Source organism: Etheostoma cragini, chromosome 5 (assembly GCF_013103735.1).
Source record: "Etheostoma cragini isolate CJK2018 chromosome 5, CSU_Ecrag_1.0, whole genome shotgun sequence".
Taxonomy (NCBI): Eukaryota; Metazoa; Chordata; class Actinopteri; order Perciformes; family Percidae; genus Etheostoma; species Etheostoma cragini.
The window spans coordinates 10,164,195-10,184,405 of NC_048411.1; the positions used below are offsets into that span (position 1 = coordinate 10,164,195).

The window sequence follows — 20,211 nt, forward strand, 5'->3', positions numbered from 1 at the left end:
ATATTTTCTGACTTTGTGCACATAAACATAACTTCCTGTTCATAATCACTTGCATAAGGGTTACGTTAAATGAAACCGATAATGTGCCAAGGCACCAGGAATGAGATTATATAATCCAAGATATTAAATGCATGTATGCTCCTCATCTTTAAAAAACGGTTTCCATGGCAATACTGAAATATGCTGTATATTTATGTGAAGAAGGACATAAAAGAGCAGGATATGAAGACACTAGAAGTTTCCAAACTAGGTGTATTCATACATATAGAAGGCTGTAGTGACAGCAAGTGGAATGTTGCTTTAATTGTGTACTTAACATTTAATTTACTGGAATCTTAGTTAAAAAGATGATCGATAAGTAAGACATCTGTCTGTAAAAATCAAAGTTTACCAGTGATAGGTAAAAATGTGATGGGTAAAATGTCTCTGTCAAAAACAAATGCCTACTGACACCTATAATTAACACATTGTATCTCTTCTGTTTAATCCACACACAAACAGAAATGTAAAAAACAACACTGTGGTTTCAGGTGGAGCCATTTCATACTATATTATAATAATACTATCATACTTTCATAAAGCCCATGCATACTTAGCAAGTATGACTTTAATGCAAAGGATACATTCCTTGTATTTGTACAATGTACTTGGCAAATAAAGGACACATTGCAGTATTAGTTTTATCTTTTACACGATGTATCTATTCGCTTGTCATCTGTGAACAGTCACCGCATCCAGCTGTTTGCTAAAAAATAGTCACGGGCTGTAACTCCACCTGAACCAAAAATTGTTTTAGGATCTCTGTTCTGAGCAAGGCTTTGAGTCTCCCCCCTGCTTTCAGTCTTTAAGCTTAGCCAGGATAAACATCTCTCCACTCGGTGCACAGATATGAGATTATTATCGATCTTCCCATCTAAGTCTCACAAAGAAAGCATAAAAGCGTATATCCTCAAAAGTTGAAATATTCCTTTAAACTTAAATCTTAGTCAGCCAACAAAAACAAATTTCCTTGGAAGGCTCTGATTGTTTTCGATGACGTTGATGATGAATAACTACTAAGCTCAAACATGAATAAGGGCAGTTATATCAGCAACAAGTTATCGTGGGAGATATTCATTATTCGCTAAGAATAGTAGAAGTAGTAGAAAGTTCTGTCATTGAGAAATCACCAAAATCGGTGGGATACATCTTAATGTATCACTGCAGAATGCAAATGTTCTCACTTTGCTGTGCATACAACTGTGCCCTAATGTGTTCAAGATCAACATACAGTATCCCGTAGACCACGAAAAAGAGACAAGATAAATTGAGGAGAGGCAGACAATCATCATGCCATACAAATGATCCATTTGCTGCAAAATGACAAAGTTCGGAAAACAAAAAAATGTCATGGTATTTCTAAAAATCCACTAACATTAACAACAGAATAACAGTGAATACCTCTTCAAAGATTCCTGGAACAGACCACTAAGGAATGGAAAGCAAAGTGATGACTTATTCATTGCCAATCTGATGTTTTTCTCTCCGATACAAATCAGAACAACAAGTTCCCACTCAAAGCAAGCAGAAAAAGACAGGAGCCAACACTAATTAGTCTCCCTGTGTTGAACATTTAATAAAGAGATAAAAACAAAAGCAACGACAATGGACTATACATGACAAGAGGCCCAGTTTACAGGATAGGATTTGATTTTGTTCTGAAAATTAAAAATGAGTGTGAGAGCATAAAGCCATAGCTTTACCTCCCGTCTGAAGAGCATGATGCTTAGCTAGTACAACAATCTGCTGGCTCGGACTGAGAGAAAATGTAAAATGTAGAATGTATCAAGAACAAGGGAAAATACCCCACACTTCCTTTAATATATAATGTAAAACACTCTAGAAAGCACAGACTAATACAAGATGAAAGAGTTTTGTCAACTCTTGTTGGATTACAACATTTAGAATCTTTATATTTCAGCAAATTAAACAGAGAGTAAGGAGAATCTACTCAGGGTTCCCTCATATTCCCTCTGTATGCCGTGTGTGTGTCTATGTCTGAAAAATCACACTGCAGTGCATTTTATTTGTCCCCAGCTCAGCTCCAAGGCTCAGCTGTATTCTTGATGTCTTCTGTTTTTATGTGTGTGCATGTGAATGAATGTTTTTAAATTGGGACCTGTTTACAAATGTGGACATTTTCCCTAATAAATCTTATTATGCCATTGCAAGACCATGTGAAGGTTATGGCTGTAGATTAATCCTCAAATCAAAAGTGGAGTTACGGGAATTGAGACTTCATGAGTGTCCACTGGATACGGACAGACAAGGACACCTCTGAGTGTTTGTCTTCTGCATAGTAATCAACGCTTAAGCAATGAAAAGAGAAATGGAGAAAGAAAAGAAGAAATAAAGAGGACCACTCAACAGGCAGACTGTCGTTACCATAGCAACAGGCACGCTACATTGTACCGCAACCATCAACAACCGTTTCTCTATAGGGGAGATGAGGAAGGAGTCGATGTCTTAACACAAGACATGAAGATATATCACACAAACAATAACATATTCAGTCTGCACCTTCTAACACGCCCTCCGCCCCTTCTAGCACCAACCAAAAGCCCCTCTGAGCCACACTCGTTATTGTCATGCAGTGAAGATGGACAATATCATCTAAAGTAAGAGCTGCAATTGGCAAAATTTCCATGACGAGGGTTGACGTAAAAAAGCATCTGAACTTATGCCAAAAAAGTATTTTTGGCTCATATACTGTATGTCGTATCAATATGTAGACAACTTCATACATTTGGTGTTTTCAGCGTTGACATCAAGTACAAGCAAAGCAAAGCTGCTAGGTTAAAAGTTAATTGGGAAGCAACACTGCCTTCCTCCGCTAAAATAAATCCAAGCCATATCTAAACCAAATCAAAACACCTGAAAACAGTCTTTTAATATAAAGCTTCTGCAGCCATTGAAGTAGAAACATCTATTGTAGATCAGCAATGATGAGTGAATTAATGAATTTGTCAGAAAATTGACAGAAAATGTGTCTGCAAATATTTTGACATATGAATAATATGTTACAGTGTTACAAAAAGTGCTACTTGCTACTTGAATGTCAGCATTTTCTGCTTTTCTTAATCTTCTTTGATAGCAAACTAAATATTTTGGACTGTTGGTCTGACAAAATATTTGGACTTTGGGAAATATTTGTCACTATTTCTGAATATTGTATTCACAAAACAGTTAAACGATTATTCTAGAAAGTAATCAGCAGATTAATCGATAATGATCAATAATCATCAATCAATAACGCAGCGCTTAAAGCATTTATCTGAACCTTCATCCCTAAACCTCATACCTTACTCTCCCTTTATTTTCACCCCTTTTTTATCCAAAGCTGTCATGATTACATGATTCAAAACTATTGTGGAGTACTGTGTACTGTGTCTCTGTCGACCAATCCAAGCTACTGTGCAGCAAGTACAAGGCGATGGGGGACATTATTACATTACTACATATTTCGTTGTCCTATATTCAAGTGAATATACTCTGATGTTTCCAGTCTTTCTTCTCTCCCCAGCTCTCCTTCCATCTCCCCCTTTCCGTCTGTCACTCTTGCTCTACACACCTACTGTGTGCACCCACAGAGAAATGGAAACTACTATTTAGCACATGGACTTTCCTGCTATAGCTTTGTTATTGAGGTATGTGCAGTATGTTTACAAAGTATGAATACTTTGATACAATACAAATACAAAAAATGAAATGTTTGCCATCAAAATCATTAAACTGTCATTCATCAAAGAGGGATGCGTGCAAAATTGTGTGTGTGTGTGTGTGTGTGTACAGCAGATGTTTTGTGCAGCCTTTCAGGCAGCCAGCCTGACAGGCTCTCACTGGACATGCTGACTGACAGGTGTGTGTGTGTGTGTGTGTGTGTGTGTGTGTGTGTGTGTGTGTGTGTGTGTGTGTCGGTGATAGGAGTAACGCCTTTACAGTAATGTATTCCTTTTTGCTGTAACGCATTAATATACAGTAGTAACGCGAGTTACAACGCATTTTAATCCAACATTTAGTGGTATTTGGTATTTTTAAGAATACTCAACACCGCAAAACATTTCAGTGCAGAAAAAAAAGTCAGAGTGCTATTTCATGTTGCTGGCTTCAATGGTTGAGATGACTGCAGGGACGGATAAATTTGTGACAGGGACATTATTTTTCAGGAGTTATTTCACACCGTTAAAGCTATTTGTTTTAGCTTCCCACGATCAAATTTGTATGTACGAGCAATATTTTAAATGTCATTCAGTTAATAGACTGCTCCTGTTTTTTTAATGTTTTTTTTACATGACCCATTTCTTCTGTAACGTCGTGCCTGTGTTTGCATCCCTCCTCTGATTCTCCGAGCAGTCCGGCCCCCATTTACTCACACACGGCTCCCCAGCAACACAGAGAGACGCAGCGGCGACAGCGCCAGTCCACACTTCTGACATTTGTCCACAGCTTTAATTGTTATTAACACAGCTGTATATTGTTAAGCATGAGAGGCAAACCTGTATTTGTACCAGTGTGTCCGTTGGTAACCCTGCTATCGCGGCTGCCACGGCAAAAAACACAGAAGAAGTTCTTGAATGCAACTAACTTCAGTTTGTAGAGTAATAGCGTGTGAGACGGAGCTGCTGGACCTGGGCCAGAGATGTGACCCATACCAGAATATTACAGTTCATAAAAATGCAGCGCAGTGACAATACGGACATTTCATACACACAACGTGTTTAACTCCACTGACCCGCCATTCGACCTGTGCTGGACCCGTTCATAATGATCAGCCATCACTCTGTGAGGAGCATATGCTTCAGTCCATCGCACTCTCCCTCTCTCTTTTAATCAGTCTGTTATTGTTGTTCAAAACAAGTGAAGGAGCTTTCTCAAAGATTTTTTTTAAAATATATATATATTAGGCTATTTATTTCAGATAAGTTTCATGTACATGTGTTGTAGCTTTATATTATCAAACAGACAAGGAAACCCTGCCTTTGCATTTTATTTAATCCCAATCTGTTTTAATAAAAGAGCTTGTGAATAGTGGCTGCCGATTTAAAACTGAACATTAGCCCAAAAGGGAAGAAGGCCAGATTACAGGTGTTGGCCATGTGAGGGGCATGGGACAGCAATGGGGGACCAGCTTTAAGACTGTGATTCGGGAAATGTCAAGTCTCATTGAGGGATGCACTTTTAAACAGAAGCACTTTCTATTTTGCTTAAATGTGTTTTGCAGCTCAGTGAAACACTTAAAAAAAAAAATAATTATACACAGTATAATTGGGCTTCAAATAAAAAAAGTATCAACATCTGTGTCCCAAGAGGTGACGGGACAACAGTGTGTTCAAGCAGCTGGCAGACATGTCGGGAAGTCATGTTTAAGCTTGTTACACGTAATATCATAATATTTAATCAGCATTGGAAAGCACTGTAACTATGCTATATCAACTATATCAAATTCAAAGTCATGTAGGCCTATTGTACGTTTTACTTCACTATTTATTTTATAGCTTTAGATACTTTCAGATTAAGATTGATAAAAGAAAACATTATGAATAAACTATGATGCGTTAAAGTGGATGAAGACGAGACTTTAGTGAGCCACAAGTTACGAGCTATGCTAAGTCAAAGCCTACTTCCGTTTTATTTTGGTGAAAGTTACTCAAAAGTAAAAGTAGTACAGGCATTACAATTCAGAGACAGTAGTATTGTAATACAAGTAATTACTCTAAAAAGACAGTAACTAGTAATCTATAATGTATTACATTTTGGAAGTGATTTGCCTAACACTGTTGTGTGTATGTGCATGCATGCACATGTGTTTGTGTTTTCTAGTGTGTGAATAGATGGGAGCTTGCATTGCCTCCAGCAAATCAATGTCCCCTTGCGGGATTGTGGAACCTGAGACAGAAAGCAAGAGAGACTGAGAAAGAGCAAGCCCTGGGCAAACACATTTTGCTTCCTTTTCCCTCTCCAATCTCAGCTTCTTCACTCACAGACTACATTTTCAGTAGGAAATGAACACGTCATCAGCCTTGTGTTGAGGGTGTCACTGCCCGATGTGAGTCGATTGCTCAGATTTAAACGGTTTACAGCATAACGCGCCATACTGAAATTTGTGAAATCCGTGAAATAATACACTTTTATCATTACAAACAATAACAGAAGATGGGAATCATTTCAAAAACATTTTAGCTATCTATGATTGTGGGATTGCTAACGTTAGCTCCAAACGCCATTCAAGTGACAACCTTTGTTGTGTTTGATGCTAACTTGTAGCCAGTAGTGAACCAACTTTGTTAAGTAGGTCCATTTATTGACATCACAGAAGTCTCTCGTTAGCACCTTGTAGGCTACTTGTCGCAAAGTGACGCATGCTTGACTCAAATCTGCACTTGACTTTCATTGGGGAGGGACAGAGGGTAAGAAACTTAGACCTGGCTCCAATATGTAACCTGCCCCAGTGTTTCCAGAGTCAAAAACCTGTTTTACTGGCATGAACCATTGTTAATTAAAGAAAACAAATGTAAAATTTACTTGGAAATCAATAGAAGGCAGAGTCTGTCTAAGCCCCAAAGGTGTAATTTGTTTTCGAACTGTAAGCGTTCTTTCCATCGAGTCAATTTCTGAGGTTAAACTGTTGCTCGGCACTTCAGCTACAAAAAATACTCCCTTAGTGTGAAGAACACACACTTCTTCTCCTTAACCCCACTACATCGCATCACTGTGTCACTGTCAGTAACACATGCGCTGTTCAAATTGTGACTGATCTTTTCAGAGCATCCACACAAAATAACGTTAGGGCATTTGAAGCTAAACAGCAAATACCTTATTCCCTCATCCTCATCATGCCTCTCCCTCGCCCCTCGTCATGTATTCATTAATCTCATGCTCTGCTAATGGGATACTATCGTGATGCAAACCAAACAGAAGGAAACTGGCTTCGGACTAATTACATTTTAGCCTTAACCTTGTATAAGAGAGGAATAATGTAAGTGTAAGTGTGTGTGTGTGTGTGTGTGTGTGTGTGTGTGTGTGTGTGTGTGTGTGTGTGTGTGTGTGTGTGTGTGTGTGTGTGCGTGCGTACGTAGGTGCATGAGTGCGGACATGAATGCTCCTCCGTACTTCATCTTCCGTACTTTCAAAGACAAGTGGGACATCCGCATAACTAAAACAACCGATGAACTGTCAGACAAAAACCTTGGATTAGTTGAAAAGGTTGATTCCCAACTTGGATGATTCACTGACACTGTCTAGACAGAGAACATGTTTCTCTATTCAGCACCATTTTCAAAGAGTCATAGAAGCGTGATAAAAACCTCTTTAGAAATAAAGAAACCAAGGCCAAGTCCAGTGTCTCAATGGTGTAGTATAGATCAACCTCTATTTTAAAACCACTCACACAAGTTGACCTGCACTGTCTCTACAAACAAAGAAGCTCATAGCCAGCTTATTTAGGGGGAACACGTAGAGACAGATACATTTACTCCATGGGTGCGGGCAAAAATAAAATAAATTCAACCGGTGAAGAGAAAGGGAATCACTGAAATGATAATTACACACTGCTTTGTCAGATACATCCCCAGACGATACCAATGGTGATACAACCCTTTTATTACACACTGGCTCCATAAAACCAAAAAAGCCCTACCCACAGAGCTGCTCTGTGTGTGTGTGTGTTTGTGTGTGTGTGTGTGTGTGTGTGCATTATTTTCTTCATAAGAAGAAAAAAGTGACCAAATCAAATTAGATATGGAACCATCCTAAACCAAAACTCTAAGTATTCTCTTTCAGCAGTTGGCTACTGGGAGTAAGAGGAGAACAGAAAGATAGCTTGGATATTCATTCAAAGAGAATTTATTTATTTATTTACCCTCTGTCTTTCTGTGCTAGTCTCTTCTCATCTCCAAGGGAGGGAAAGACATAAAACATGTTTCGCATTTACAGGGAACATTCAAGATCAGCATTTCCTAGAATAGACAATAAAACTCTCCCTCTCTCTCTCGGTCGCTCAAGTAGCAATGGAGTGTGTACCGTAAGAAAAAGCTCTATTGTAGTGTAGACATACTGTAGAGAGGATAAATGCCCCTGTGGACAAGTTGGCATCAAGACAGGTTCTTGAGCCGTGCATATGCTCCAATTGTATGTGATTGAATACTGTTTTAGGCTGGCCAATACCAGACCATTTTTCTCCTGTCTTTTTCTGTCCATGATTGTGGCTCTATTATGTCTGGCACATCTATACACAAATACAAACAAGTCATTTTTTAACTAGTTGTCTTCATTTACTTTATTTAAGCACCAGAAGCATGCATCACAGTATAAATATTAATACAATATACAAACCTCTGATTGTTTTCCCTCCCTGGGATGCGATCTCCTGATGGGTCAACGGGGGAGGGGAGCAGGTTGAGACAGGAAGCCAGGGACTGGCTGGAGTCTTCTCTGGACACTGTGCACACACCCAAACCCACACATAGTCATTATATCACATTGTTTTTGTTAATCTCAGTTGACACCTAAAATGTGCCAAAGTACCTAACCTGACAACAACATATTTTACTCATCAAAAATAACACCTGTCTACTTACATCTCTCAAATTAAATTAGAGCTATAAAACACCAGTCACATCCCAAGTAGCTAATTGAAATTCAGTAGTGATAGGTTTAAATAACAGCATTACTATAAGTTGTTTAAAAATGTATATACACTTTTGACAGCACATTTGACAGAGCAGTGAGGAAGAGAAACTGGTGGTGAAGTGAAGATTTGGCATTTCTTCATGTCTTTGTAAAGGTTCCACTGTCTCTCTCCTTCTGTCCCTGTCGGATTCCACAGAGCATGAGTCACAGTTGGATTAAGAACACAAAGCCCTGCAGCTGAACACCACTGCCCATACATTTCTGTGAAACTGCTTGCTTTTTAATAAAGGCTTCAACAAGCCACCTGAGAGAAGTAAAAAAAATAAGGAGCGCCAATGAGAGTGTGTAGGTTTATGGATGTGCGGGATAGGTGTGTGTCCAGTAATGTTTGTTTGTAGTCACAGTGAGGAAAATAAGTATTTGAACACCCTGCTATTTTGCAAGTTCTCCCACTTAGATATCCTGGAGGGGTCTGAAATGTTCATCATAGGTGCATGTCCACTGTTAGAGACATAATAAATAAAAAAATCCAGAAATCACAAGTTATGATTTTTTAACTATTTATTTGTATGATACAGCTGCAAATAAGTGCAAATAATTCAGACCTTCAAAGACCTGTTAGTCTGCCTTCAAAATGTCCGCCTCCACTCCATTTATTATCCTAAATTAGATGCACCTGTTTGAGGTCGTTAGCTGCATAAAGACACCTATCCACACCATCCAATCAGTAAGAATCCAACTACCAACATGGCCAAGACCAAAGAGCTGTCCAAAGACACTAGAGACAAAATTGTACACCTCCACAAGGCTGGAAAGGACTACGGGGAAATTGCCAAGCAGCTTGCTGAAAAAAGGTCCACTGTTGGAGCAATCATTAGAAAAGGGAAGAAGCTAAACATGCCTGTAAGTCTCCCTAGGACTGGAGCTCCATGCAAGATCTCACCTCGTGGGGTCTGATCCTAAGAAAGGTGAGAAATCAGCCCAGAACTACACAGGAGGAGCTAATACGTCATGGTTAGATTTCATGCACGGCACGGAAGGTTCCCCTGCTTGAACCAGCACATGTCAAGGCCCGTCTTAAGTTTGCCAATGACCATTTGGATGATCCAGAGGAGTCATGGGAGAAAGTCATGTGGTCAGATGAGACCAAAATAGAACTTTTTGTTCATAACTCCACTAACTGTGTTTGGAGGAAGAAGAATGATGAGTACCATCCCAAGAACACCATCTCTACTGTGAAGCATGGGGGTGGTAGCATTATGCTTTGGGGGTGTTTTTCTGCACATGGGACAGGGCGACTGCACTGTATTAAGGAGAGGATGACCGGGGGCCATGTATAGCAAGATTTGGGGGAACATACTCCTTCCCTCAGTTAGAGCATTGAAGATGGGTCGAGGCTGGGTCTTCCAACATGACAATGACCCAAAGCACACAGCCAGGATAACCAAGGAGTGGCTTTGTAAAAAGCATATCAAGGTTCTGGCGTGGCCTAGCCAGTCTCCAGACCTAAACCCAATAGAGAATCTTTGGAGGGAGCTCAAACTCCAGCGACAGCCCAGAAACCTGACTGATCTAGAGAAGATCTGTGTGGAGGAGTGGGCCAAAATCCCTTCTGCCGTGTGTGCAAACCTGGTGAAAAACTATAGGAAACGTTTGACCTCTGGAAATGCATAGATTATGTCTCTCACAGAGGACATGCACCTACGATGACAATTTCAGAACCCTCCATGATTTCTAAGTTGGAGAACTTACAAAATAGCATGGTGTTCAAATACTTATTTTCCTCACTGTATATATCTTTAAACGTAAGCGGGCATGTATCTGGTCTGTCTGTCTGTCTTTCAGAATAAATGTGCGCAGGTACAAATTTCAGTGTGTGGAAGAACCTTACTAACCCAACACCATTACAAAGTCTTAGTCCCTTGACTTTATGAAAACACTTCATCTAGCATTTAATTCCATGCTACAGTGTATGTGGGGGCGTGTGTGTTCAATTCAAAACACAGCATCCCCCCCAAAACTTTTCAACCCACATAAGCACAGGAAGTTCAGTTTATAAAGGCAGAAGCTTCTGTTGTAATCTTTTCTTCACAGTGCTGCAGAGCAGTTTACTTATTTTACTACTTTATTTGACTGCAACTGTAATATTCGTAGAGTCCATCTGTAGCCTAAAGAAGGGGATAGAATCTAACTTCACATTTATATATAGTTTGACATCTGTTAGATAAGAGTCAAAGCCAGACGTGCTCAAACACATGAGAGTCAAGCTGAGGGTAAATGTTAAACCAGTTGAGTCATTACATGCTCAGCCAAACACCAACTGTCTCAAGTGGACGTATTCCTTTTGTGACTTTGCAGTGTGAGGTTTGTAAATATGAAGAAAACATTAGCAAACTCAAAAATAATCAATTCTGACAGTATTTGCACAAGGCTTGCACCATAATGCTCCTGTAATAAAATAATTTAAAAAAGAATGATAATTGCTAAACATTTGACATTTAATTCTCTTTACTTTAATTTATTGTTTGCTTATCTTTAGTGTGTCTTGTACTTTCACCCCTATCCCTTGCTTCTGCAACAGTGTGAATTTCACAGTTGTGGCACTAATAAAGAATCTTGAATCTTGAAATGCAAGCAATCATTCGACTTTACTACGTCTACTCACAGTAAAACAGACAATTCCTTCTTGAGACATGAATATGTTTGGAATTCATATATGAATTTGTAAAGAAAGAAAGAATTAGTGTTGTGGTTATAGCCAACCATCACACTCATTAAATAATATAGCTTCCTGATGTGTGATATGAAAGGAGATTGGGGTTCCTGTGTTTGGCACCGTGGCAGAGCACAGGCAATATTTCTTCACTGACAGTCACCTGTCAACCATGAGGCATGTCAGGAGGACTGTGACTAAAATGCCGACAAAAAAACAAAGGAGATAAATCACAGTAAATGAGGCAGTTACATCAAAGTCATGGCACATGTTAAAAGAACCAAGGAGAGTACTGGTTTCATGTTTTAACATGATGGAGTGAAGAGAAAGAGAGCGAGAGAGAGAGATAAAGCAAAAAGGGGGGTTAAGAGAGGAGAAGCAAATAAGAGGGGGAAAAAAGATTCAGTGATGATGAAGAAATATGAACAGATGTTCTTGAATAGAGAGAGTGAAAGATAAAAGGCAATAGTTTGTAAGTGACAGCTTTTCTCATATGTTTGGAATTTCTTTTGTTTTTTTGCAAGAACCCTTAGCTTCTTTCCAGAGGAACAGCTGCACAATGATTTTGGAGAAAGCAAGATACCTTGTTTTGAACCCAGCTGTGGATAGTGGTGATGATCATGCATTTGATTTTAACCCTATACCAACTGTATTGTAGTAATTGTAAAGTGAGCAGTAATGCATAAATATTTGAACAGACGCTTGCTTGATAGAGTTAAACGTGATAGAGTTAAACATGAAAAAGTGAGCCACACACTTGCCATAAACACTTCTGTGTAGAGATGCAGATCTCGTGTAAAACATTATTTAAAAAAAATGTTGGATATATTATATATTACCATGTCGATGTCGTTGATCATCAGAAAGGTCCAGGTCTAACATAAGATCATCTTCATCCAGCTCTGAAGAACCCAGGTTGTTTAAAACATCCTGAAGAGAAAAAGCAAAACCCAGAAACTTAAAATAAACCATTAAAATATGCATCTAAAAAAATAAGGATGTATTATGATATTCATAACAACATGATTAATGTAGATTCCTAATAGAGAAAGAAAACTGTAAAATGTAAGTGTTGGTCTTAACTAGTTACTAGAACAGTTTTAATACATTTTTGGCAAGGTACTCAAACCCTGAGGGTGAAAGACAAAAAAATACAAATTAAAAACAAGGATAAGATATGTCAACATTGAAGCAAACTATTACAGAAATGTTTGTTTTTTCATAAAAGCAATCCAGGTGGCTCATAACATTCAGAAAAAAAGATTCCCAAACCAGAAAAGCGCTATGACATAGTTGATGTTATTAGGGAATGGGATTTCTTTCACTTTGCCTGCACGCAACAAGATATTTAGTCCCTCATCACTGCAGCCAAGCTCATGAAAACATATTGCTACTCCTGTTATGTGGGCATAATTATGCGGTTCAGTTTGAGAAAGCAATACATATGCCAAATCAGGCTGTAGGTTTGTGTAACATCTGTCAGCATCCCCCATGCTTCACAAGCAAAAAATACCTGCTGAACAAGAAACACAATATTTCTCTCTTCTCTCTCCATCACAAAGAGAGGCAGCCCATTACTTAGTCATTTTTATTAACAATCCAAACTTTCAAAAGCATTTGTCTCATGACATTAACTTGATTTAGTGGGCTCTAACGATCTGTGCCATCCTAACACTAACAACATTTTTCCATCTACCTTATGGAGAACTCCAGCAATAATAATATGTCAAAATGCAATAAAAACCCATGTTTCACAAACCTCCCTCCACCCTGGGTGGCCCTGAATTACCAAACAGTATCCCTAGTTTTAATATTTCTTGAGAAATCTTTAGATGTTACAAATTACAGATGCATTTTTTTCCCCCAATCCCTTATCTTTCAAATAAGCTACACCCTACCCACACTCATATACTGTGTCATGAATCACCACAATGCTCTCCATAAAATCTTCACTTGTAATCTTTCAGTAAATGCTCCAATGTTCTTGGTATTATTCTGAGATTATAATGATGTCAGATGCTATTTTTGGTTGCGTGGCTTTTTAAAAGTCAATGCTGCCATCTGATGGTCATTGAAGAAAATCCCACTGCAGAACAGAAGCGGTTTCTAACATTAAGAATAGCAAGTAAATTGATTAAAACACAACATACCCTTGTATAAGAGAGTGTGCTTTTGTAGATACATATAAATAATTGCTGCAGGGAACTAAATTGGGAAAAAAGGACTTGCTTGAGTATGTTCCTTTAATAACACACGCACATCAACGTGAGGTAAATAACTCTTGACTACCAACATGGGCTTCCCTGGCATACTCTCACAATCAGCAGGTTCTTTCCAATTACTCTGGACCTTAAAGGACATTGCAATACAAAGATCAAATAACATTATTTGCAGATAATTCTGCATGTTTGGTTTAAACAGCATACCGTGTAGGTGCTCTAAGATCTTCAAAAATAGTTTGACAATCTCACAATGCCAAAATAATTACTATTATTCAGTATGAGTAGTGATTGGACCTGGTTTCTAATACATTCTATTACCTTAAAACAACCATTTAGAGAAGATTTTCAAAATGGAAATAAGTGGGTGATGGTAACTAGGAGCCAGTCTCATGGAGTATAACAGATACAGATGAATACAAAAATCCATTAACCACCTCTGTTCAGCTCTTATCACTGTTGTTTGGACATAAACAACCTTACAGACACACTCTGTATTGATCTCCTCACATTGGAGTACAAAAGCCTCAATGCTCAGTGACACGGCTAACTATTCAACCACACCTCTGTGCATTTTTGGTATGTGTGTGTGCGCGCGTGTGCGTGTGTATTTAACGTCAGAAAAGGACCAGAATGCATTTGAGCGTAATGCAATTGAACAGAAGAGCTCATTTCAGGCATTACAGCTAATTGCTAAAGGTATTGGAAAAGAAATGAAGACCCATGCCGTGTGATACTACTTCACACAGACTTCATTTGAAGCTAAATTACCCATTCTAATGTGCCCCTCTAACCACAGAAATGTATTAATATAATTTTACAACTCAGAGATGTCACCTTTTTACCTCGCTTATGTGATTTGAGTGAGTGTAATTCCTGAGTTAATAGAGATAATATCAGATTCAGCTCTCATTAACAGATGGCTCCATCTTTTAACTGCCAAGCCGAATGACATCCAAAACAAGGATGAGAGGAAGCAAGAGGATCTTTCTGTCCATTAAAATCCACTGGTTGCAGTTCACACTCTGAGGAAACCACAAATATTCACATTTGTTCACATTTATTCAGTGCTCCGGGGTGATAAATGCATTAAGATCAAGTGAGGGAGATCTGGCTTTGCAGCCAGGTATTATGGCTTCGAGCGATGGAAAATATCCAGAGTAACAAATGACTTTCATTCTGACTGAGCAGACGCTTCACAGCCAGTTGTGTTTACAATGTGCCTGAGGGACCAAAGGATTGAATGTCCAGTCAAATTGGAAATCTGTTTGTTGAATGTAAAGAAACAAATGTTTTCCCATACTGTCTCACTTAAATCACCTGGCATTTCTTATTTTTTTATAAAATATCTACTCCTATCAATACAGAGTAATCACTCATCCCAAAAGCACAATACATTTCATACTAAACAAGCAATGCCATTTAAAATTTAAGAGAGAAAAATACTTAATCCCCGTGCATTGTACTGTGGACTTTGTTTGCAACAGAATCTATATTTTCTTCATGGCCATTCATTTGAGCTACAATTTCTTTTCATGATTCCTCTCACGGATTGTGAAGCCTGGAGACTTTATGAGAATATGTAGTGACGGAGACGGTTGAGGCAGAACAGATCATCTGCAATTTATATTCTGGACGTGAAAGGGTTTCTAGAAAATTAAGTTCTTGGAATGCATCTGTGTGTCTATTGACCTTTTTATAAAGCAGACATGTTGACATATAGCAGAAACGCACAGGTGTAATTACTAACATGTAACAACTTCACACTATTTGGTTGTTGTAGTTTCCAGGTCCAGGGGGCTGTTTCACAAAAGCAGAATTTATAAATCCAGGATAACCGATAAAGCGAATTTTTTAAATTGTACAATCCTCCCAAATTATAATCCAAGTTTACTGGACAACACGAATTGTCTGCTAAGAATGCAGATTTATTGAATCCTTTATTTTTAAAGAATACAAAAAAATTCAAGGTGCACTGGTCCACTAAAGAAACACACATGTACAGCACTTTATATATTGCCCTTAGGAACTTACTTTATTTAAAACACTTTGGGCAACTTTATCAGTCATGACAACAACTATCCTAATATATTCACCAAACAACAATATGTCTTCATACTGCAATATTACAGTAGCAATGTTAACATTAATATTTATCAAAAATAATGATTGCAAACTTAAATAACAGTACTTACCTGAACTGTAATCTGCATGTGTTTTTTTTTTTTTTTAATGCAGGCAGATATTAAGGTCAAAGCACTGCTCAGTGAACAGAAAAGGCAGTAGGATTAATAAATCCTGGCTGTTAGCCTGGTCAGGAGCAGGCTAGCTGCACAGAATACATCTCCATGGTAACTCAGGTGCCTCTGCTTTTGTGAAACCGAGTCAAGGCTAAACTGAGCCAGGATAACGGGGAAACCCCAAGTTAATCCCCTATCTGGGTTTTGTGAAATAGCCCTTTGGTATTGTGCATGCTGAATCAGAGACATGGCTTAAGGTGTGGTCAGACCTGCTCTCGCATCGTTCAATTTGATTCAACTTTGACCCGTGGAAATTGTTAGGTTCCACAGATAAATAGAGAGAGGCGGTGGGATTGGGATATGTATTCGTATTCTTATTTTATAACTACATAAAAGGGGAAGAAAACACTAAAATAAATACAGGAATAAAGAAAGGAAAGTGTTTGAAAAGAAACTGTATGAATTAGTATGAGTGTGGAGTGCTGTTTGCCTGGAGGCCAAGCTTACATACCTGCCCATTTCATATCCTGACCTGCTTTCTTTTGCAATACCATACAATTACATTTTGCCTGGCAACATTTGGTCTGAAAGCAACCTCACAGGAACACAACATCATTGGTTAGATGTTATTTGTTACACCTGTGCTTTATCTGCCTTGACTAGTAAAAATTACAACCATTAAAAGCGTGTATTGTCGTCTTAAGTAGTAAAATACTACTAAATAGAGCCTTAAATTTGGAAGTAGTACTATTAAAACAAGGAACTGGTTTTAGTTATGACTACACATTACCAGCTTACGATTACCTTGAATGAATACCTGACTGCACCAACATAACCAAAAAGCTATTTGCACATTGATCTGGATAAACTGAAAGTTCAGTGAATTAAAAGAAACATTTGTTTCTACAGCAGAGGTAGTCAATTCTAATCCTGGAGGCAGCGAGTCCTTCAGACTCTTGTTCCTCTCTAAAAGCTAATGAGCCCCTAATTCACTATCAACTCCATTCTTTCCAGGTACACTTACCATTTCATTAGCCTCCACACTGTTCAAAGACTTACAAAATAAGACATTTAGAACATGAACAAAGTTAACATTACATAATCACCATGAGATATTAAACACAAGTAGTTACAAAAAGGTAACTAACTATTATTATTATTATTATTATTATTATTAAACCTATTGAATGCAACATTATCAGGAATCAAGCAATAATACGAATGTATTAGTCATGAGATACAAATGGTTTCCATCAACCACTGCTTTTGGAGTCTACTGTGTGACCAGTCGGGATAAACAAACCTAGCCTCTGAGAAAATGATTTAAAATTTGATTTAATTTTATGTGTGTACGCAACTTGTTAGTGCTTTTATAAGATGCCTTTGGGCAAAGTCAATACCTATAATAAATATCTTCATTGTATTTTCTTTTCCAACATGTGGTTGTGGCAATTACAAATTCTGTCTGTAAGAGGAAGTGTCTCCTTATCTGTTCTATGATTAATACAAGTGTCACTTGTGATATAAAGCCTTTACAAGGCATAACTCAGACTGGGGGTGACAGCCTATGTCACAACACGCAAGCAAACTGCCAAGCAACCGATGATGTGCATAGTAACAGTCAAACTAAAATGAATTGCAGTTGAACTATTCTGCCACATATGCCAATCAAACTACAAGCAAAAGTTGTTTCTCTAAGATAAGAGAGAATGCCTAAAGTTGGGTTTTTTTTGTCAACCGAAATTGAATGTAATCACTGTCGGCCTGCAAATATATTATCACAACTGTCTTTGATGAACCAACAGTGTATATGCTGGTAAAATAAATATCTTTCACATCCTAGTGGGATATCAAAATAATTACAACTGGAATGAGAAGACCAAACAGCTCAAGCTAACACTGCCTTGCTTTGCTTCACAGAAGCACCTCACAGTTTATCTCTGAAAATTCAACCAATTGGTCATTTGTCACCACAAACCAAATCTTTATTTGCCTTATGATTATAATTTTCTATCTGGGCTGTAATGAAACAGCAACAATAAAGCAAATACACCTAGCATACTGTTTAGGTTAGTTCAGTTTGGTGTGCTTTAGTCTGTCTCTGTTTAGCCCTGAACTGGTGCAATGTCCCACAGGCCTCCTTCACACAGAAACCCCACAGTCAGCCACATTGCATGTTGTATATGCTTAAACGAGCAGACATTTTCTATTCCTTTTATTCATACCCTCAGCGGCTTTAGTTATTTACTTAGAAGAAGCTGTCTCAGGTATGTTGGCCCAGACATTTTCATAAGCTTTATAAATGCCCTCCGCTATCCAACAAACTTTTATCAAACTAAAAGGAGGAAAAGTGGTGGTACATAATTTAATATACACTCCAAGGCTCCTGCTCTTTCTGCACAACTTAGGCCCCTGAAGGGCCCTTTATAGAATGGAGGAAAGAAAGGAAGAGAAAATTCCACATTTGGTAAAGTGTGTGCCTTCTGTAGTTGTCAGAAGCAAATGCAGTCTGTAAAGTACATACCAGTGTGCTGTGTAAATCCCTGCCCGTTTTAATCTCTCAGTAAAAGCCTATAGTCCCTGGTAAAATAAATGGGATTGACTTAAACAAACTAGCTTTCCTCCCACAGAGCTTCCTTGTCTGTGTTGTAAGAAAAACAACCCATACACATTAATAGCCAACTTTGTTGTTTTTTTCACATGCTGTTGCAACAACTAGAGACGTTAGAAAAACTACAACACCACACCGGATCTAGCTAGACAGGAAACAAAAACAACAGGCACGCCACACACACTTGTTTGTGCTTGCGAGCCAGCCAAAGAGTGGTATTTTACGTTTTAAGAGATGGCGAGCGCAAGACACCGAAATGGATTCTGGATGGAAAGTTTACCAAATGTTCCATTGACAAGACTAAAGTGATGTGTGTGTTTTGTTGGTGTGAACTGAGCTATCATCGCAGCACGCCAAGTCTGAAATACCACTTGATGGCCAACCACACAGCAGATGCGATACTCCCGCCCCTCATCAAAGTGTTTTTTACGCCCTTTTATTGATGGACAGTGTTACACTTTGTGAGAGATTATTTGCTCCAAGTGAGAATGCTAGTGTGAAATTGAACACTACAGTAGGCTATCTGCCAATGTTGTTTTCAATAAAAAAACATTTGCACAGAGCAAGCCAATCGACTTTCCGTGTTGATAAGAGCATTAAAATGAGAAAAAAAAAATAATGGGACAAAAAAAAAACTCAAGGGACATTTAGAACAGAAGGAAATGTGCAATTAATTGCAACTGTATGTTAACTATGACATAACTGCGATTAATCATGATTAAATATTAAATATTTTAATTGTTTGACAGCACTACCAATTACATTCGCTCTTTCCCTCCCCAGGGCTCTACTCGTAATGATGCATTGACAAATTTGGTAATTTTACTGCCCTGGAACTTAATTCCAATTCAGACAACACAGACAACACTCAAGACCTACCAGACTTCCCAGTTTGGATGACGAGGAGTTGTTTCTGTGTTTGAGCAGACCACATCCCTCCATGCTTGGGGCATCTCTGTGGTTTCCATGGATACGAGGCCCACCAGCCCCCTCAGATGAGGAGCGAAGACGCCTTTCCATCCGCATCACCTCGTGATAAGGGCTGACGCTGCTACACAGAGAGGCTGGAGGAAAGAAACAAGTAACGAGAGGAGAAAGAAAGTCGGATAGACAAATGAATAAAAGGTGAACAGTTGTGACAGTGATTTTACCAGCAGACACACAATCTTTTTATATTATTTATTTTTATTAATTGTTTTTATCAATCAGCCCCATTTCCTGTAGGAAATTAAGTTATTTTTATAAAAACTTAATGACAAAGCAGGTCTAAACTATTCAGTAATTTAAATTAAGTTAAATCTTCCCTTTCTGAAGCTCTCCAGCCATTTAGCTTTTTGGTCAGATGGTTTCTATGTGTTTTTTGTCATTTCAATTTCAAATATTCTAAGTACCCACACCAAACTTGCTGTGTGGCAAAACTAACAAACTAGAGACTGAATGTGATATTTCAGGGAAAATACTCTTTAGTCGGACAAAGAGATTGCTGTTATTACCCTATTTTGATCTACTAATAGAACGATGTGAAAACAGACCAACAATGCCAAGACCTCTTATTGACAGAAAGGTTAAAAAAAAAGTATTTCTTTTTGTTTAAAACCACACTTAATGAAACCCACTTTCACACAAACTTGCATACAACCACATACTGTACACACATAGTTTCTCCTTCGTGTAAGTCTTGTTTGTTGTACAGTGGGTACGGAAAGTATTCAGACCCCTTTAAATTTTTCACTCTTTGTTTCATTGCAGCCATTTTCCAAA

At 38.3% G+C, this 20,211-nt stretch overlaps 1 protein-coding gene across 4 annotated transcripts in view; it reads right to left on the reverse strand.

The window, feature by feature from the left end:
* ccser1 (coiled-coil serine-rich protein 1) overlaps positions 1-20,211 on the reverse strand; it is a 125,826-nt gene that overhangs the window by 95,231 nt on the left and 10,384 nt on the right. For all 4 annotated transcript variants that reach the window (XM_034873108.1, XM_034873109.1, XM_034873110.1 and 1 more), the window contains exons 4-6: positions 19,330-19,514; positions 12,220-12,310; positions 8,371-8,476 (exon numbers count right to left, since the gene is read on the reverse strand). In XM_034873108.1, coding sequence (XP_034728999.1) covers positions 8,371-8,476; positions 12,220-12,310; positions 19,330-19,514 — 382 coding nt within the window. The remainder of the gene's footprint in view (positions 1-8,370; positions 8,477-12,219; positions 12,311-19,329; positions 19,515-20,211) is intronic.